The sequence below is a fragment of the Amphibalanus amphitrite genome, unplaced genomic scaffold (genome assembly GCF_019059575.1).
Source record: "Amphibalanus amphitrite isolate SeventyFive unplaced genomic scaffold, NRLGWU_Aamphi_draft 000498F_arrow, whole genome shotgun sequence".
NCBI classification, from domain to species: Eukaryota; Metazoa; Arthropoda; class Thecostraca; order Balanomorpha; family Balanidae; genus Amphibalanus; species Amphibalanus amphitrite.
In genome coordinates this window covers 178,404-199,438 of record NW_024881992.1, presented here as the reverse complement: position 1 = coordinate 199,438, position 21,035 = coordinate 178,404, and the positions used below count along the sequence as shown (strand labels likewise).

The following is a 21,035-nucleotide window of genomic DNA, read 5'->3' as shown; positions in this document are numbered from 1 at the left end:
CGTAGTCGGTGTAGTTGTGTCCGGGCATGATCTTGCATGCATTTTGTCTGTGCTTGCTCGATTCCTGCACTCAGAATGCACTTTGAGAGCAGTTTGAATAAAGACTCAATTGAGCGCTGAGACCAGCCTCAAATGTGTCTGATTTTAAACGGTTTCAGTAAGGCTTCCTAAGGGCTCATGTACCCGAATACTGGATTCAAGCGATACCGAAACTGGGGTTCGGACTAGAAACTGGTTTCATAGTGAGACTAATTTTTTAAAAGCTTGACACCGAAAATAGGTACCGACTGAGCTCTGTTTCTGCGATCAATGGCGTTGCTCAGAAAATATTCTCAAAATGTGTGATCTGTTTTGAATCGGGGACATTAGCCCGAAACTGATCTCTGAGACCAAAAATGGAGAAACTGTTTTCTCAGTGTGTGCGGATTGTTCGTTCGGTCTCGTCTGCCACCGCTGAGCCCAGTGTTTCAGACATTGGACGAACGAAGTTCATAGTCTGTCGATAGCTAGATGCCTGTCGAGTTGCAGAGCAGCCGATGCATGACGCAGACCGGGTGTGTATGTGTGTGTGTGTGGGGGGGGGGGGGGGGGGTGCGTGTGTGTGTGTGTGTGCGTGTGTGTTAAGCGCAAAGTGGCCGAGGCGTCGGCAGCGGACCAGGTGTGTAGTGAAGACAGAGTGGCCGAGGCGTCGGCAGCGGACCAGGTGTGTAGTGAAGACAGAGTAGCCGAGGCGTCGGCAGCGGACCAGGTGTGTAGTGTAAACAGAGTAGCCGAGGCGTCGGCGCCGGACCGGATGTATGCGTATGTCGATGCAGAAATACGGAGGCGGCCACTTAGAAAATACTTGAGACCTTTTTACAAAGAGACTCCTTGAGTGCTAAACCGAGCCTCCAAGGTGACTGGCTGAGATGTGTTTCTGCGGCAGCGTATGTCCATCAAGTTGCGTTCGGAAGCGCTTCTCGAAATGCGTGGTCTGTTTTGACAAGGGGCATTATCCTAAAGCTGGTCTCTGAGGCAAAAAAAAAGAGATGCTGTTTTCCAGTCCCGGCGAAGAAAAAAAAAAAAAGAATGTCGAGTTGCAGAGCAGCCGAGGCGTCGGCGGCGAACCTGTTGTATATGTATCTACGTATGTATGTATGTATGTATGTATGTATGTATGTATGTATGTATGTATGTATGTACGTACGTATGTATTCACGTCATAGGGCACATCCCCGTAATTGAGGCTTTCCTGTACCCTGGAGTCGTTAATATAAAACAGACGATCAGTTGGGTCAGCATACACATACATACACATGCACACACGTGTACCCACATGCACACATCTAACCAACCCCCCACGTTGCCTCGTCAACAAGTGCTGCTTTATCTCGCTATTGAAGCGGCTCCCAGGCAGGTTTCGTGTCACGCTTAGCAAGATGTTATATGCGATGACAATAGCGTGTCTGAACTACGCCTGCCAGACTCCAATCGAATCGCCGGCGTGACTAAATGGTCTGCGTTCCGTGTTGTACGGTACGGCGGTGAACATCTCCACGAGTGACCAGGTCGCCGGCGATCGACTCAGGCTCTGATGTCACTAAAATGCGCTTTAGTAAGCTAAGTGCCTACCGTGTTGCAGAGGGCCGAGGTGACGGCGGCGCACCTGGCCCTGTAAATTGCAGAGTAGCCGAGGCGTCGGCGGCGGGCCTGATGCGTGTGCATGGGTTGCAGATTAGCCGAGGCGCCGGTGGCGGACCCGATGTGTGCAGGGGTTACAGTGCAGCCCAGGCGTCGGCGGCGGGCCCGATGTATGTGCATGAGTTGCAGAGTAGCTGAGGCGTCGGCGGCGGTCCTGATGTACTTACGTGCAAGGGTTGCAGCGTAGCCGAGGCGTCAGTGGCGGACCTGATGCGTGTGCGTGAGTTGCAGAGTAGCCGAGGCGTCGGCGGCGGGCCTGATGTATGTGCCGTTGCAGAGTAGCCGAGGCGTCGGCGGCGGACCTGATGCATGTGCAGTTGCAGAGAAGCCGAGGCGTCGGCGGCGGACCTGATGTATGTGCCGTTGCGGAGTAACCGAGGCGTCGGGGGCGGACCTCATGCATGTGTGTGAGTTGCAGAGTAGCCGAGGCGTCGGCGGCGGACCTCATGTACGTGCGAACATGGGTGGAGAATTGTTTTCAAAGTTGGTATGGCGCCAGTTGCTTGAAACAATACTATCGTGTTTTATTCTTATCAAACTGAAAACCTTAAATTTCGTAGCTTTTACCCTGAAAAAGTTGGTATGGCATTGCCATACCATCTTTTAAGTTGGTGTGGCGCGTGCCATGCCTGCCATACCATATTCTCGACCCATGCCGGTGCAGAGTTTATGGGGTGGCTGAGGCTATACGACGGCGAGCCTGATGTGTGTGCATGAGTAGCAGAGGAGCCGAGGCGTCGGCGGCGGACCTGATGCAAGTGCATGAGTTGCAGAGTAGCCGAGGCGTCGGCGGCGGACCTGATGTATGTGCGTGATTTGCAGAGTAGCCGAGGCGTCGGCGGCGGACCTGATGTATGTGCGTGATTTGCAGAGTGGCCGGGGCGTTGTCGGCGAACCTGATGTGTGTGCGTGGGTTGCAGAGTAGCCGAGGCGTCGGTGGCGGACCTGGTGTATGTGCAGTGCAGAGTAGTGATGTCAACTACGGAAAATCGGAATACCGATACCAAACCAAGTACCAACCTAGGGTGCATTATACCAACAAATTACCGAACACATTAGGAATCAAATACCAAGTACCGAGTTGGTATCAGTATGGTATCGGTATACCGAAAAGTTGTATCCGAGGACATCTCTACTGCAGAGTAGCCGAGGCGTCGGCGGCGGACCTGATGCATGTGGGTGCCGAGGCGTCGGCGGCGGACCTGATGTATGTGCGGTGCAGAGTAGGACGTCGACTACGGAAAAATCGGAATACCGATACCAAACCAAGTACCAACCTAGGGTGCATTATACCAACAAAATACCGAACACATTAGGAATCAAATAGCAAGTACCGAGTTGGTATCAGTATGGTATCGGTATACCGAAAAGTTGTATCCGAGGACATCTCTACTGCAGAGTAGCCGAGGCGTCGGCGGCGGACCTGATGCATGTGGGTGCCGAGGCGTCGGCGGCGGACCTGATGTATGTGCGGTGCAGAGTAGGACGTCGACTACGGAAAATCGGAATACCGATACAAAACCAAGTACCAACCTAGGGTGCATTATACCAACAAAATACCGAACACATTAGGAATCAAATAGCAAGTACCGAGTTGGTATCAGTATGGTATCGGTATACCGAAAAGTTGTATCCGAGGACATCTCTACTGCAGAGTAGCCGAGGCGTCGGCGGCGGACCTGATGCATGTGCGTGCCGAGGCGTCGGCGGCGGACCTGATGCATGTGCGTGCCGAGGCGTCGGCGGCGGACCTGATGCATGTGCGTGCCGAGGCGTCGGCGGCGGACCTGATGTATGTGCGTGCCGAGGCGTCGGCGGCGGACCTGATGCATGTGCATGAGTATTTATGTGCGTGAGTTGCAGAGTAGCCGAGGCGTCGGCAGCGGGCTTGATGTATGTGCAGTGCGGAGTAGCCGGGGCGTCGGACGCATTGCAGTTGCAGAGTAGCCGAGGGGTCGGCGGCGGACCTGATGTGTGTGCATGAGTTGTAGGGTGGCCGGAACCAGGTGTTTTGTGTGTATCGCGTCGCAGGTTGGGGTGCCGCGTTGCACGACCCTTCAAAGCGTGCCTACCAGGCTCCCCGGTTTCCTTTACGATTGTGTGTGCGCTTAGTATGCCTCTGAATAGATGCGCGTCAGTCGCCTGGGAACCATCCTCATGGTGGCGCCGCGTCAGTCGCCGGGCAACCATCCTCGTGGTGTCGCCGCCAAGGAACCGCACTCCGCTGTACGTACCCCCGAGCCGTGCTCGATACGCCTCACCTGCCGTGCCGGCGTTAGTGTGCCTGACCATAGAATCCTTGTAGCCGTTGGTACTCCCCACAGCTTCCCTGGCTCCCTTCTCGCTCGCTCTCCGCTCCACTCGCCGGCGGCCATGTCGGCGTTAAGGAGTGCGTGATCGGATAATCCTCGTAGCCGTTGGCACTCCACACGGATTCCTTAGCTCACTTCTCGCCCACTCTCTGCTCCACTCGCCGTCCGTCGCAGTCGACGACTGCCGTTCGCGCCTCTCGGCTCTGCTGCCAGCGGCGCGCCCGTTCCTACACTCCCCTTCGCACCACCCCTAGTCAGGGTCTGCTCCGCGTCTGTCGGCGGGGTGATTTATCTGTCTCCGACCCCCGTCTCCCTTTGCTCCGGTCACGTTCAGTGGCGCCCGGGCAGGGTCCTAACCTTCCATAGCCGCGTCGCCGCCATGAGTTGAATGATGTGTGGCTGTGGTGTGCTCTGCATCTCGCCTAGTTATGAATTATTTTGTCGTGTTTGGCGATTATGTTTTTTTTTTTGCAATATCGGTCTTGCATTGGTTGAGTTTCGTCCACCCAGTCATTCCTGCTCATCTAGCGGAAAGGTTGCTTCCCTGACGGGTGGAATGTTCAGGATTTGGAATCGTTTTTATCTTATTTCTAACAGCTTTTCATCGTTTATATCCTCGTTCTCACTTCTCTGGTTACGGTTTAGAAAAGAAATTATGACATTTCTTGAGTTTGTAACGAAACTAACGGAAGGGCAGGAGGCAAATAAAAGAACAGTTATTCGCACTTTGTCATGAGCTGATGATGTCAACTGTTGACACCGCGCACGGATGACTTTTGTGAGTGGTAACGTCAGCACATGGGCGGAACTCGGAATCGTCATTCCGTGTCAGTGGAGTAAATCGCGTACTCTACCTGCCACGGGTGAAATTAATAGCTAGATGGAGCTAGAAGAGCTAGTCTAAGACGGAGCTGATGGTCAGACACACGGAGACAGCCTAGGTGATAGATGACCCCCTGCACTGCTGCTTCACTACCAACTGGTCGTGGCTCTTCCCAATCAGACCACAAAAACTGGTTGCCGCCGTGTGACCGCATTTAGTGCGGCTGGCGGGTGGGGGCGGCTGCGGCTGCGTTCGGCACCGGTCACTGACCTAACTGCCCCCGTGTGTACCTAGTGTCAGTCGGCTCGGCGCTGCTGGCGGCCGGCAGAGACGAGCGCCTCACTAACGACGCCTTTGAACCGGGCCCGTCCCTACAGCCGAGAGATGGCTGACCTTCACCTCGGCACCACCGCCGGCTGCGGGCATTATATTTAGCCGTGCCGTTGTTTCTGGCAGTGTGTCCGCTCTCTCAGCTGTAACGGCTGCTGGAGCGGCCCGGGCGGGGCGGGCTCCCGGCGCACCCGGCCGCACGCAGAACTTGCTCTGTGCGGCCGCGCCTGCCGGTGGGTCTCCCTTATCGGGCGGGACCTGTCGATGGCTGTGACGGCTTTACGGCCGCCGCCGGAACTGGCAGAGGTCGGATCTGCGATACGGTCGGGCGGTGGCCGGTCCGGACGGCGATATGGCGGCTTGTGGGCAGTGGGGCTGAAGTTTGTAAAGGCGGTGACGGAGGCACCGGCGCTGGCGGTAGGCTTCCGCTGACGCTGCTGCGCATGGCTCAGGGTCGTTGAGTGTAGAACTAGATACTACATACAGCTTTGATCTGAAGATATTGTTATCAGACTATTACGATAGAAAGAGTTTTTGATCAACGGACCACACCGAAAAAGTGGCGTTATGTATTATGTAATGCCCGAGTCAAAAGCTCTAGTTTTTTTTTTGCAGCTCAACTTATTTGTTTAGTTTCTTTGTTGTCCCTTATGATGTTCTGGTATATTGAGAAGTTTGTGCCTGGTCATTGTGGCCCTCTGTTTTGTCCAACGCAGTGTTCCGTCGCTCGGTCGGCTGTCGTATACCGCTGTTCTCACGGTCGGTCTCGGCCGATGAACAGGCCGTATACGGTTCATTACCTCCCCGCTGCGCCGGGCCCGTTACCGACCGTGAGCGGCACTCGGTGACAGCTGCCGTCCGACCGTGACCGCCCCGGGGACCGGCGGCGGCTCCTCAGTCGACTGATGACTCAGTGACCTACCCACACGGGTCCGGCGCTCCCGGGTACAGACAAAAGTCGACCCGTGGCTGACTCAGCGGAGACTGGTCAGTTGGTCAGTAAGGGGGACGGTACTTGATCAGAGGGTGCTCAGAGACACGGGGAACGCTGGTCTTCCCCAGAATGGCGCCGATGACCACTGTAGCGCGGGCGCCCAAACCCCCCAATTCATCATCATCATCCCCCACTCCCCAGGATGATTGGGCGGGACGCAAATGATAAAATCTAATAAAATTATTAAGAAATTAATCTTGTAAGTCAGGAAACCTTTGGGGGAAGCGCATTTGTCGTTTATCAGGGCCCTACCACACACACAGCTCTCGCTATCAATCTGTTGAGCCGTCCGCCGTGACACTCACCCTCTGGCAATGTTACGAGAGCCCCGCCGGCGGCCGCGTTCGCCTCTCGCTGTCCTCTGCGGTTTCTGTGGTGGTCGAGTGTTGCGGCACCGACTCCATTCTTCTAACCGCCGCTATTTACCGGCCTCCGTTACCGCGTCCGTCGACCGTCTGCTGTGGCTACCGTTCGCCACTCGCGGAGTGCCCCACACGCGGTGATAATACCGGGAATGTTGGGAGTGAGACACTGGGACAGGAGACGCAGAGACAAGGAGATGACGTGTCGTATGGGATCGGACCGACCGAGCGGGTGGGGTGGGAGCAGGGATGCGGGCGGTGGGGACGGGGGAGGGGTGAGGGCTAATGGCAAGGGTCAACGAGATACCTATGTCATCACGACGGTATGAGTGGGTTTCGGCGGATGACTCATGCGTCACTTAAAAAAAAAAAACGTTTTGCCAAACTTCTTATGAACAACATCTAGAAAACACGCATATGATGGTCAGGCTAAGCATGATTCTTGATCTTTTTCAAGGACCATAGGCCACTTTCCTTCATCGTTACGCGGTGAGGGTCATCGGCGTTGTCCGGTTGCCGTGCCTCAAATACTCTCCAGTACCTTGCGCCCCTCCCCCTCCTTCAAATGACCTGACGTGACCCTCCCACTATTGGGATGACCTGACTTGACCTCCCACCCCCGTAATGACCTGATGTAACCCTTCTGGAATGACCTGACGTGACCTCTTACCCCACAGGATGACCTGATGCCGCCCAGCCAGCGGACCTCGTACCGCTGTGAGAAGGACCCCACCGGCCCGCTGAATAGGAAGCGGCTTATTGAACACATTCAGCAGCAGGCGCTGAACGAGCCCGACCGGCCTGAGATGGTGCCCTACCAGCAGGGCGTGGTCAGAGGCAAAAAGGTGAGATACCAACCCGCCTGACATGACCTGACCTGAACTGACCCGACCCGAGATGGTGCCGTACCAACAGGGCGTGGTGAGAGGCAAAAAGGTGAGCTACCGTCTGACCTGACCTGACCTGAACTGGCCTGAAATAACCTGAGACAGTCCCCTTTCCAGCAGGGCGTGGTCAGAGGCAAAAAGGTGAGATGCTACCCCATCTGACCTGACCTGACCCTTCCCTGCTCTCTACTTCTATTCCTTGCGACATCCTTTTTTCCTTCCATTTCTTTTTCCTCCTTCCATATCCCCATCTCTCCTCTCCTATCCTCTCCTCTCCTCCCATCTCCTCTCCTCTCCTCTCCTCTCCTCTCCTCCCATCTCCTCTCCTTCATCTCCTCTCCTCCCATCTCCTCTCCTCTCCTCTCCTCTCCTCTCCTCTCCTCTCCTCTCCTCTCCTCTCCTCTCCTCTCCTCTCCTCTCCTCTCCTCTCCTCTCCTCTCCCATCTCCTCTCCTTCATCTCCTCTCCTCATCCCACCCCACCGGTAACCTCCATAAGACGGTCTATTCGAACCGGTGACCCAGACCACCGTCTCTGCACCACCACTCTCCCTCGCTCGCTGCACGCTCTGTTAGCTACGGCGGCGTACGAGTGTTAGTTGACAGACGGTGTCACAGTTCTGCCGCCGCCTTTGTATGTTAATATCGGCCCGGCCGAAAGTCCCGCTGATGGCTGTTGTCATGGGAGACTGGCTAGACGACGCAATGTTAGTGTGACGCCGTAATGCCATTGTGATGATGTGCTGCCATTGTGACGCAGCGTTGCAATGTGATGCCGGACCGTCCGTTTGACGTTGCGCTGACGGATCTTCGCGTGGCCGACCACAGCTTGGTGGTTTGCTTTATCAAAGTATCGGCTGTGTTCCCTCAAGGTTTAAACGAATTGCGCGTCTGGTGTTTCATGTTTCGCCGGTGCTCTTGTGTTGATGGAACTTTGTCATGTTGCTGCGCATTGCCCCTTTCCGGCCAAACTTCTGATGGCGCCGGTCTAACCCATCTGACTTGCCGCCTCTGGCCCGCCTTACCCACCGTACCGCCTCTTCTAACCCGTCTGACCAGCCCCTTCCTGCCCGTCTGACCCTCTGCGCCGCCTCTTGTAACTCGTGTGACCCTCCGCTGCTCGCCTCTTACTCGTTTAACCTGCTTGACACGCTCTACCATCGTCTGACCCACCGCCCCTCTCTAACCCATCTGACCCGCCCCCTCTCTGTCCACCCTCAGTGGATCCCGCCGCCACCGCCGCTGGCCGAGCAGCGTCTGGAGGAGGAGATCGCCCTCGACCTCGGTGACGAGTACGAATCGGCCCTGGGCGAGGCCAACGAAAACGAACTGGTCGACCTGGCAGGTGAGAGTCGCCGGCCGGCTAACACTCAATCACCGTGGAGGGGTGGAGAGTACAGACGCTAATGTGGTATTACATGGATGGATACTGACCTGAGAACTGGTGTTGTGGTTTAATGATAAAGCCTGACGTCGTGTGCGGTTAGTTCATCATTTGGCGACACGTCACACTACTGAAGCGCCATCAGGCATCCTGACGGAGTCGGCGTGTCCAATACGCCTCGCATTGGAAAAATGTATTGCAGATGTAAGGCATCCATACTGGCGTCTGTCTTCGAAGCTGGCACTTGAGCCAGCTTACAACTGCCGATGCGTCAGTGGCTTCAGACACAGCCTCCTCCAACCTTGAACAGCACACAGAACATTGGCGCCTCACGGGCCCAGAGTACCCCGAACGACTTTGTTTTCTGGTTTTGCTGTGTGGCCGGAGCCCTGAGAGCCGGACCCCTAACGCACGTCACGTGTCGACTACACACACTGGTGCGTGCTTGGCGGCTATCCAGACAGTGCGGCGTGCGTTGGCTGTCGGCTGTTTTAGTCGCTGGACGCGTGTGCGTTGTTGCTGGGGTTCAGGGATGGGGAGGGGGAGGTTCACGTGACTGGAAGGTGTGGGGATGGCAGTGGAGGGTGACTGAAGGTTTTGCTGTCAGAGGGTTGTACCGTATGGATTGCTGCTTTTTCTGGCTGAGTTTTATTGTTCCCGTTCGTTTTGTGGACGTTCATTGGTAAGGGCAAGTATCTATATTGCTGATCCTCTCAGCATTATTGAATGAAATCTGACTTCTGCGATATATGCAGAAGTATTCAAAGTCTATTCCATTTTACTGCTTCTTTGATGGCATTCCCTTTTTAGGTTTACGACCTCGAGCTAGCCGGTATTTTTAATCCCGCGGAAAATTCAGAGGGCGATGCGGTATTACATAACATTCCAAGCTCTGGTCCGTGTTGCCGTTTCCGCCATCTGCTGGCCGGCTGCCACCGTATAAGCATGGTTGGTGGAAATTCTACCTTGTCCGACAAGACCGGCACACGTTATCGGGGACGTGACAGACATAGGATCCTCCGCGGACTGATAGGGTTGATCGTGGTCGGTCCACGGGTGTCCGGCGCGGCGGGAACTGGGACGATGGCCCGAGCAACTGTAAGGGTGCTGACAGTCGAGAGCCAGAGACAGGGTTGAATGTCGGTTTGGCTAGGGATGGAAAGGATTCGCACAGCCTGTACCGAGAGAACAAGAGGCCGATTTGTAGTTTTGAGGTATTCCCTGGAGCCAAATAGCAGTTCCATTTCACGGGTTCCAGATGCTACGAAAAGTGAAAACGAGCTCAGTTTCGTCCAATTTGCTTCAAGGTAGACTTCAGCGAAATGGGTTGTTAGCCTTGGCTTCGCTTGCTCACTTGCCAAAGTGAATCTTAGCTTGCAGCTGGTCATATTTCAGTGACAGTGCAGATGTCACTACCCGCAGGCCCTGATCGTGGCACCGAGAACATTTGTATGCACTGCGTGAAGGTCATGTCCAATGTCCATCGATTGGCTCCGGGAATTCCGAGAGTAGCGTCCGGTGACAGGGCACCGGATGATTGGCTCAGCTCGTCGTGATTCAATGTCCACTTCATTTTGTCAGAGCTCTGCGCACAATGATGCAAAGCTGTTCCAATTTGTAGGACAACAGGCTGTCTATTCAACAGACTATTTGCCGTGCTTTTTCTATTAAATCAGGTGTATTCAATCGCGATATTATGCGTGAAGAATCCCATCTTTCTCTATCTGATATGCGCTCGTCTCTCTCTCTCTCTCTCTCTCTCTCTCTCTCTCTCTCTCTCTCTCTCTCTCTCTCTCTCTCTCTCTCTCTCTCTCTCTCTCTCTCTCTCTCTCTCTCTCTCTCTCTCTCTCTTCTCTTCTCTCCCTCGATCTTATCTCCCCCAGCTGTCTGACGTTTCCCCCCTCCCCCTTTCGACAGCGATCCTGGGCTTCCACTCGATGATGAACCAGGACCAGTACCACGCCTCGCTGCTCGGAAAGCGGATCGAATCGGACGTCGGCTGGGCGGGCATCACGCGCGCCACCCGGCCCAAGCCGATGGCGCCCGAGCCGCCCAACATGACCGACCCGGAGCAGTCCATCGAGCGGCTGCGCCAGGACGACCCTGACCTGCAGATGCTCAACCTCAACAATATCAAGGTACGACGCGGTTTGGGTCGGGCCGGGGTCGGAGAGCTGAGTGTTGTCTACAATTTGAGAGATTCGGTACTATATAAGGATTTTGGGAGGTTTAAGTTTCATGGTTGTGTGTGGGAGTCCTATGTTTATGTATGAGTCTCACGTTTGTGGTTTCAGTATTTTATGGCCCCTGTCCTGCCCTTAGTGGCCGCACTTGGATCGCTGAGTCGGATGGAAACAGTCAGTGTCGACTGCTGCTAAAGCCTTTTGTTTGCAGCTGTTCCCGAGCTAACGATCGAGGTAACATTGAGCACGTGTTTGGCGCGTGTGAGCCGAGCTCGGATCTGTTAGTTGGCTTCCTGCCCCGACCGTATTGACTTTCCGAATGGCCTCTTTCTGTGAACGCATTGGAGTCTTTCAAACACTGACGCAAAAAGGTGAAACAAAGAAAGTGGGCTTAGTCAGCACGTGCTTCAGAGTCGGATGGTGGAATTTATGTGCTTTGGGTGGTGATCGAATCCGTCGTCGACTGGGAAAACCGACGACGTGTAAAATGTTTGTCCAAACACTCATCAATGAGGTCATGTGTATTATCGGGCGGTACTAAAGTATTAACGCCTTCATAGCTCACACAAACTTCCATCTTGGCACCGTCTTGCGCAGTATCTTCCTCCTACACCCTGGCAGTGGCCTCAGTTGGCTCCAGCGACCCGACCTGGCACCCCACCCACGTCGGCTAGCTGTTCTACAGACCCTGGTAGTGGTCTGGCGATAAACTCTACCGCTTTCGGACCCTCGGGCTGCAGAGTTAGCAACTAACTCTGAGCTCGCACTAACCCTAGGCCGGCCTGGCACCCCCCCCCCCCCCCCTGTGAGTTATCTCTAACGCCGGAGCGGCTTTGGTACTCCCCTCACAACTCTTCCGGACCGTGGAGCAAGTCTGGCACTCCCTTCAGAGTTACCTCAGGCCTGTCCGGCCTTCCGCCACGGAGCTGGTGGTGTTTACCCTGCATGTGGAGGCCGCCGGACGCTATTTTTACCGCGGTAGTTTCCATGAAACGGCCGCCCACACACGCGGTGGGCGCTATTTTGGCGGCGGTGCACCTCCAGTGCGTAGTCAGCGCTGCATCCGTGGCCCTGGCCCAGGCCCCGGCCCAGTGTGGCCCAGCCCACAGACACTGGACAGTCTCTGACGGGTGCTCTGCGACCCTCTGGCGGTCACGGGTCAAGGCGCAGCGACCCTGTGAAGCTCTGCTGAAAAACGCGTGCTGCCCACTCATAATGGCTGTGCCATTATAAATATTGTAATATGTAGAGCTCAGTATTCTTCTGCTGCCTGCTGATGGCGGAGACGTTATGTAAGGTACAGTTCTTTCTATCAACGGTTTGATGTTGGTTTTGGTTAGACTGCACTGGATTCATTTGAAGTCAGTTGTTTTACATAAGTTCCCACAGTATAGTCATCTGTTTCTTTTGGCACTGTCTGACGCGTGTGCGTCGTATGCTGAGAGATGATACCGGCATGTTCAGAACAGAGGTTATTAACCCCCGGTTGGCTCAGCCCTGGGCTCAGCGTCACCCCGGCTCCTGCACGCGACCAAAGATGGTAGTGGGCCTGAGGTGCGCCTCAACTGACCCCGTCCAGGGTCATGGGGTCACCGAGTGACCCTGCCCGAGGTCACAGGTTCAGCGAGTGACCCTGACCGAGGTCACAAGGTCGCCCAGTGACCCTGGCAGTCGCCGGTCGTCATTCGTGCGCCGCGACCTTGGTGCCGCGTAGAGGCTCTCGGAGAGGCGCTGTCATAAGATGGAGCGGGCGACGAACGACTAAATCACCCCGCTGTGAGAGGGCAGACCGAGCTGCCAACACAAGCAGCGCCGGCGACACAACGTCAGAAGGTGACGCCAGGTGACCTCAGGACGTGACCTCAGGACGTGACCTCAGGTGACCTCAGGTGAAGCTAGATGAGCTCAGCTGACTCCTGGGGACGCCGGGTGAAACCAAGCAATGCGAGGTGTCACCTAACGCTAAGTGAAGTCCGGTGACGCTAGGTGTCGCCCATTGAGCCAGACGACGTGAGATGGCGCCAGGTGAAGCCATGTTGAACCAGGGGAAGTCAGGCGCCGTCAGGTGAATCCAAGTCATGTCAGGTGACTCCGGGTGAAGTCAGATGACGCCGGGTGACGCCGCGCGACTCCAGCACCTCTCGGTGTTGGCGGCGACGTCTGGCGAGGTGCCGGGAACGACCCCGCTGTCTCAGCCGTGAAGTCGTCCCGCTGAGTGATTGTGTTGACCCTGGACCAGACGAGATGAACTGCGCCGTCCGCGCTGGATTGGCCGCGAGCTCTGACCCAGCCGACCTCACCAGCAGTCAGCCCTGCCAAGGTGCGTGACACTGCGTGCGGCGCAGGACGGTCAGAAGGTGTCCCTGAGGTCGCAGTACGGCCTGGGGCGGATTCAGCGCTGGCAGCCTTGACTTATGGCCTCAGGTGGTCCGACCCGGCCGGTCGGCTGGCAGCGTCCGGGTCGGGTCGGTCGGCAAATATAGCGCTCCGCCGCCGCCCGGCCCGTGGACCCGCCGACTAATGGTTCAGTGATGGTCGGACCAGCAGCGGACAGTGGACAGGGTGGGTCCTGGAACTGTGATGAGGGGGAGGGTTAGGGGCAGAGGGATGGCAGCCGGTAGTGAGGTCTTTGTAGTCTTTGATGCAGCCCCGACAGAGACATGACTGGTACATGCCTGGTGAGAACAGAACCAGCGCAGATCACAACATGGCTGGGCCACCGCGCTGACAACATTTCGGGCAGTATGATGGAACATAATATACGGACTTATGTCGGACTCTCGGTGGGGAACGATCTCGAAGACGGTTTATTTTAGCCCATCTAAATCTGCGATCGACCTTTAATCTTTATGCATATCTAAGACAATTACTTCCACCAGCTGGTGGTGTCTAATTGTTGACTTTTACCCCTTCTTTCATTGTCCCCAGCCCCTGACCCTGCCACACTTGAACTTGCTTAGCTCTCCGGCGATAAACGGAGTCATTCAGGCTATGCTCATCTGCAATACATAATACATATGTTTCGAAACGATGGCCGCGAATCGTTCCTAGCGGGATGATTAAAAGCCGGGAGTTATCGATCACTACCTGTCATACACAGCCGTGACGTTTCAGCTGTGCCCCGTACCACTCGTTCTGACCGATCGGTACACCTGTGAGTCGCGCGAGCTGCCGTAGTCACCTGTATTCCGGACGGTAGCTCAATATATGCCGGGGCACTATGCTGCCGTTCGGCGGGGCCGCTCCCTCTCGGCCAAATAAGGCTGCCCGGGGGCCGACCGGCAGGACTGGCCGCGGGCCAGGCGCCCCTCCCGGCTCTCCCCTCCCCCGCCCCCTCTCCCTGCAGCGGCCGCCGTGGGGTGGCCAAGTTTACCGGCGCGCCGCGCCCGCTGGCTGGCAGTGGGTGAACGGAGCGCCTGCTGGTACAGAGAGACTGGATATTAACGGATGTTGACTGGATATGGTCTGGGTAGAGTTTTCTGGCGCGTCTTACGCATTGTGGAAGGGTAGATCTATCATTATGACCATTGACCACCAGTAGGTACTGAGACTGATCAGTTTCATTGATCGATGAACATTATCCCAACCTGTCGAAATCTCCCACTCCCCCCTCTCTTTCTCTCTCTCCCTCTCTCTTTCTCTTTCTCTCTCCCTCTCTCCGTGGTCTGACCCACCGTCTCCCCCTCTCTGTATCCACAGAACATGTCTGATGAGCAGATTGAGCGGCTGTGCGACGCGGCTGCGTCCAACACCCGTCTGGAGAACCTCTACATGTCCAACACGGGCCTGAGTGACCGGCACGGGGAGCACCTGGTGGCGCTCATCGAGAAAAACAATACCATCAAGGAGATCAGGTGCGCGCGAGAGGCCGGCATGGGGCACGGGATACATCATGGTGCTTAGACATAGGCGGCGGAACGGGGAGGGCACCGGGGCACCGTGCCCCCCTTTGATTTTGGCATTTTAACATTAGCCCTATAGGCGTTGCATGGAAAGAATGGGACCAAAAGTCGGCAGTGCGCCCCCCCCCTTAATTGAAGGGGTTCCGCCGTTTCTGTGCTTAGAACCATCTGAGCGCCTTAGGTGTTCGTATGTTTTCGGTGGGAATATTTCATAGCTTGTCGAGCGTGCGCTGTGTTATCTTTATTAATCTGTAATCCAGCGGTAGCTGGATGATTTTGGATTTGTTGACAGATGTGGAGATAGGATTTTGTCGCTGATTGCAGTATATTACTGACATGATGTGCCCTGCGTTCTCAGTATCGAGTCCAACTTCATCAGTCCTGCTATGATTGCGCGGCTAGTAAAGGCGTTGCTCAAGAATAAAACTGTTGAGGCCTTCCGAGCTGCCAACCAGGTCAGTCATTTTACAGTCGAGCTCAGTTGCCGAGCGAAACCATGCCACCGGTGTGTTTGTTTAAAAGGGTTCGAGACAGAGTTTTACTGCCAGTTCAAGGGCCTTTGCATAGCGTCTAAAGCTGAAACATTTTCAAACTGTGAAGTGTGAGTTTTATACTACCTTGACGCACATTATTTTTGGAATATCAAAATAACACCATTGCGAACAAATGGTGATAGCGGGCTTTTGCATATTGTCGGGTGTGTACATTGTATTTTTGTAACAGCACAACTGTAAATCAGGCGGCATGGAGAGTGACATCCTTCCCACTTGGTTTGCAGCGATCTCAGGTGCTGGGTAATAAGATCGAGATGGAGATCACCAAGTACGTGGAGGACAACCCCACCATCCTGCAGATGGGTCTGCACTTTGAGTTCAACGACGCCCGGGCGCGCGTCTCGGCGCAGCTACAGAAGAACCGCGACAGGTGTAAGTTACCGCCCCGTCCCGCCGACGGTGGACATTGGACAGGCTGACAAATAGGCCGAATCGGCTCGAAGTGACCTAACAGTGCCTCAACACCGGTGCATTCCATAAAGCAACTTTTTGTGATTTGCCTTTTGATTTACGTGAGTATTTTAACATCAATAAAATGTTGCGTACGGACGTAACTAGTCTTTCACTCACTGTACAAATTAATGCTCTAAAATTATTGTAAAATAATTTGTAAGCTTTCAATATAGCTACTGCCCCACAGACTCATTGTTCAGGTAAGGTGCGTTCCAGCCTCGCTCCGTGCCCCGACCCAGCCCGTGGTTTAGTTGCTGCTGCGCGCGCACCGCCGTCACCTGTAGCCCGTTGAACCCTGGTGTGCGCTGTGTGCCGTGTGCCGTGACCAGAAGACCGCAGAAACCCGCGCAGGGCGGGGTAGTGTATATAGCTGCACGATGACCCGTTTCCAGGTCTGGGGCTGCCGTCGGCTGGAGGCTGCGCTGTTTTTGGTGTTGTGAAATGGGTGTCGGCTGAAGTCCAGTGGTGTTTCTCGGAGCAGTGTGTGGTGTGGGATGACGTAATGATTTAGGGATGTGTAGTTACCATCTGGCATATTGCTGAATGTCCAAGCTGGTGTGCAATGTATATACCCTGTTGTGTTTCATGGGTTGAAGCACAGAAGTTATAAGCCCTGCTGTTTTTGATGAGTTGATATTGTATATGAGCTGTCGAGATAGTCATCGGTGGTGTCTAGACCGAACATTGCTAGTATTTAGTTATCGTGGGTTCATTTTAGTCTTGTAGCTGAGTTGACCTGTATCAGCAGTCGTCCGGTCCAACCTGTGTGCTGTCCAGGTGTTCTGTAACTGAGGGAAGCTGTGTGAGGGGGTGGGTGTGAGAGAAGTGGTCCGTAGTCCTCTCCGGGCCTCGGCCGGCGCCCCGTCCTCGGCCCCGCAGCGGCCGGCCCGTGAGCAGGCGCCGTCTCTCCGCAGTGCGCGTCCAGCGGCAGGCCGACGGCATGTCCTGTAGCTTTTCCATCAAGCTGCCGGCGTCGATGGCGCTGCCGGGCGGCGGCGCGGCGGCCGCCGGCGCCGGCGAATCCTCCGACGACGATGTGGCCGCGCTGCCCGAGCTTCCCGAAATGGAGGAGCCCGAACCCGAGCCGGTGCCGGGGCCGGCGGGCGACCACTGACGGTTGGTGGCGCTCGCTGGTCCGACTGCCGGCCGGCGCCGCCCGCTATTTGGCTGTCCCCGCCGTCCTCCGTGCACCGGCTAACGTCCCGCCTGGCGCGCTCCCCCGTCAGTAGTCGCGGTGCCGGTGTGTCCGCCCCCCGGTGGTGTGCTCGCGTGTGTTCCTGACTGGTCCGGTACCGTGCTCGCCGCATGAGGGTGTGAGGAGGGAGCGGTCGCCGACGGTAGTGTAGCGCGAGTGTGTTTGTCGCGGCGGCGCCGGAGCGATCGTGAGGCGTCAGTCATGCTGCTCTGGTGGTTGCAGTGCGGACGATGGGCCGCCGCCGCTCGTGACCTGGCCCGGGGCGGTGTTGGGCCGCCCCGGCCGCCCGCCGGACTCCGCCGCCGCCGCCCCGCGTAGGTCTCCCGCCGCCGCCCTCCGTCCGTCCGTCCGTCTGACTGGTTTGCCTAGTTGGCCTTGCTCCCCTGTTTGCTCCCCCCAGCAGCTCTGACCTCTCTGTCACCTCCGGCTCCGTTTCTATGCGGGAATGCGGCCGACTGAGCTAGCTCCGCGCTGCCCAGGCCCGTGTAGCGTGTGTGCTGCCCGGTTTTGTCTCGACTAACCCACACCCCTATTTTCTGTCTCGTTCCAGTTCGGAAGGCACGTCGAGAGGCTGCTTCCAAGTCGAAATAAGCGTGTGTGTGCTCTGCGCTAGGTATACTAATCCGCCTTTTTCTTCCATCTAATCAATGTTTTGCCCGTTTAGTTTCGATAGCTGTCATTAGTAGCATATGTTGCGCATCTCGCTTGTTGCATGTTTAGTTGCCATTGTTACGTTTGTAGGAAGGAATTGTTTTGTTTTGTGGTGAGGCGTTTTCATGTTCACTGCCAGTCCACACTGGTTGCCATTTGTTGCGTTGGTTGCATTCCAATCTGTATATGGCACAGGTATCATTACGGAGCGAGCGAAGCGAGCGGAGTCTTTCCTTAGATTAACGGAAATTTCTGAGTATGAGCGGCCGGCCGGCCGGCCGGCCGGCCGGCCGTGCGGACGCTTTTGCGAGGCTTATATCTCAGCAACCACTTGACCGATTTACACGCGGTAATTTTTGTAGGGTAGCTTCTGATTCCTTCTACCAAGTATTGGACTATTCCCGATGCATGTGGGTGACCCCTTATGCACGTGCCACGTGCAAAACCTAGAGGTGTCAGTTTTGTAATTGTTGCAATATCTCGGTAACTACTTGGCCGATTGCGCTGAAACTTGGCATGTAGGTAGGCACCCACTAGGCACTGCATATCCATGTGCCAGAGTTGGGGTGCTGCTGCACGTGCGCACGTGCAGGGGTCGTTTCCAGATCTCGAGAACGGCTGGACCGATGGCGCTCAAATTTGGTACACGGTTAGGGACCAGTTAGTAGGGTGCCGTGCACAAGTCAGTTGGGACCCATTTTGCACGTGCGCACGTGCAGGGTGCCGCTCCCAGATCTCGAGAACGGCTGGGCCGATTGTGCTCAAATTTGGCACATCGCTAGAAACCGGTCAGTAGGGTGCCGTGCACAAGTCAGTTAGAGGTACCCCCTCGAAATTTCGCACGTGCAAGACTCACCTCCTCGCTCGCTCCGTTAGTCGCCCCAAAAGGCGCTATACTGGTTTATCCCATTGCAAAGTATGTTTTGAATGACGACTCACCCTAACAAAGCGTTTCCTTCTTACGGCGTGCCGCCGCTGGACCGGTCAGCTGTGTGGATTGACGGACCGCCTGGCTGCGCTCGCTGCCCTTCTGCTCTGGCAATCATTTTTCACTGCGAACGTAATGTTTGGCGAATCAATCCACACAGCTGCCTGCTCCAAATGGCTATGATTGTAGAATTTAAGTAGCTTTGATAGTGTTAAATTTGTCATGGTGTCCGAAATTTTGGAACTAAGAAATCAGTGCCCAAGTTTTTTTTCTAATGATTCAGAATATTATTAAAAAAAACAATGTATTTTAAAGGCATAGGTATAATTTATTTTAAGTCGCCTGTTTGTACTTCGTCTAAAATTTCCGTCTCGTTATGAGATTCTGGACCATGTATTTAGTATTGTATAAGACCGCACTGAACATTATTACGAGTAACAAAAATAGGATACCTTTTTTTAGAACAGCCATGAACTAGCCTCATCAAAGGATTATGGGCGGTGCAGCTACGGTTTTTTATTTTTAGATGAAATCTTGAAAGTATTGACAAAATGGTCTGACACTATGCTCGGGGTTACATGAGCAGAGTTAATACGCATTACAAACGGACTACAATGGTGAGCGAATAGGAAAATCCGTTCCTGATACGCATTTACTTGCTCATGTAACCCCGGTATATGAGAGGTTATGTCGGTCCAAACTTGGATTACGAGTTGTATTCAACTGGTCCGAAATTGCCGTGAACAACACATTCGATGCTATGGCTGGTAACTGGTAAGCAAAATTTCGTCTTGTTCGCTGCACGGACGCGCCCCTACTGGACAGTTGGCATGAGCCCTTGATAAGCAGAACCCAAAGTTTGGTGATCGTTGCACCTGGTGATTGCTAGGATCCTGGAGCGACCCGCTAGATATGGTGCAAGTTGTATAGATCTGCATGCCACCCAGCACCTTACAGGTCAGACCAAACAGGAACACTGACGTCAGAACATAACGGCTGACACCAACCCCCTCTGCATGTTTCTTTCCATCTACCTGTCGCTGGCATGGCAGAAGCCGCTGCTCTGTCTCTCTGTCTCTGCCTTCATCTCCCTCTCTCTTCCCCGACTCTAAATGGTGACTACACTAACTCGTGCCCGTCCTGTCCGGCCCCTCTCCCCCTGGCTGGTCCCGTTTTCAGGTGGCTAAGCGGTCCCCTCTCACGGGGTCTGGTCCATTTTCAGCTGGTGGCGGTCGGTTGGAGGTTTTGTTCAGTGTCTGCTACGCGCTGGCTTGTTATCGTTTAGTTTGCCTTGTCTGGCTGGTTTTGCTTCTGCTGCCTTTTGCCGCTGCCGCTGCCGCTGTCTGTTGTCTTGTGACGGCGGCGTCCCGAACCGGTGGAGGCGCCCCGCGACCCGATGGCTTAGGGTACTGCCAATCGGCTCCGAGCATGGGTAGGGCGGAAACAGTCTCATCAGATGGATACACAGTCAGAGATCGCTCAGTGCCAACGCAGATAGCTAGCCTGAACGGTACCAAATCGAGTCACTGGTCATAAATATCCAGAAGCTCTCACACTTAATTTTGATATTCTGATTTCTGAAGCGTATCTTTGCTGGCCCATTCTGTCTGATGACATGTTTCCGCCGAAAGACAGTAGTGGGTGTCGGGATGCTGGCGGCTGCAAAGGTTCGGTCGGTTCGCCAGCTTTGCACCACCCCTTTGGTGACTCCTTTCACAGGTGATGGTCCACTAAACACGCTCACCACGCCCGAACATCTTCCAGGAAGCGGAGACAAATAACAACATTTTAGCTTTGACTTGAACATTTTCCATATGACAGCTATAAGCATACAACCTGGCCATTTGTTCGATTTGGTCTCATAAATTCCCAAACCGCGACAAGGCCCCGCCCCGGTCAGGGTTTTAAGCAAATTACTCTATCCGTTCGCCGGTGACCTTGGCTCCTAGGAGATACTCTCCTGGATCACGCGCGAGGTCCGCGATGACGCCAGCATCTCTGGTCCCGGGCCAGTGCCAGCTCTCAGCCAACTATGTCTGCACACGCTGCCAAATTCCTTCCGCAGCTCGACGGAGCTCCAATTAATTCGGCCATATTTTTTATTCGCCAATGAATTATAAAACGGCAGAGGGCTGTGGCCGTAATTTCAGGCACAATGACGCGAAAAAAAAAACACTTTTAAATTTCATTATGTGGCGATCATTTTGATGAACGTTATTTTACCATGTCGATATTCGTGCCATTTAGTGTTCGGCCTTCCCACTGATATGAATTATACAGTGGTCTTCATTAAAAATTTTCTGGTCTAAATCATTGAAACAGCTCTATGACTGAACACGACTGGTGTGTCTTTGTACAACAGCACCAGACCTACTGGGAATATTGTAATGGTAGGAAGC

At 54.8% G+C, this 21,035-nt stretch overlaps 1 protein-coding gene across 10 annotated transcripts in view; it reads left to right on the top strand.

Annotated features, from left to right (window-relative positions):
* Positions 1-21,035, top strand: part of LOC122392727 (tropomodulin-like) — a 38,299-nt gene that overhangs the window by 16,355 nt on the left and 909 nt on the right. For 6 of the 10 annotated variants that reach the window (XM_043387945.1, XM_043387950.1, XM_043387954.1 and 3 more), the window contains 6 exons: positions 7,179-7,346; positions 8,608-8,731; positions 10,688-10,908; positions 14,653-14,807; positions 15,214-15,310; positions 15,634-15,781. In XM_043387945.1, coding sequence (XP_043243880.1) covers positions 7,179-7,346; positions 8,608-8,731; positions 10,688-10,908; positions 14,653-14,807; positions 15,214-15,310; positions 15,634-15,781 — 913 coding nt within the window. Of the gene's footprint in view, positions 1-7,178; positions 7,347-8,607; positions 8,732-10,687; positions 10,909-14,652; positions 14,808-15,213; positions 15,311-15,633; positions 15,782-17,607; positions 17,671-21,035 lie in introns of all 10 variants that reach the window. The other 4 variants (XM_043387952.1, XM_043387946.1, XM_043387956.1 and 1 more) reach the window with 2 other exon arrangements.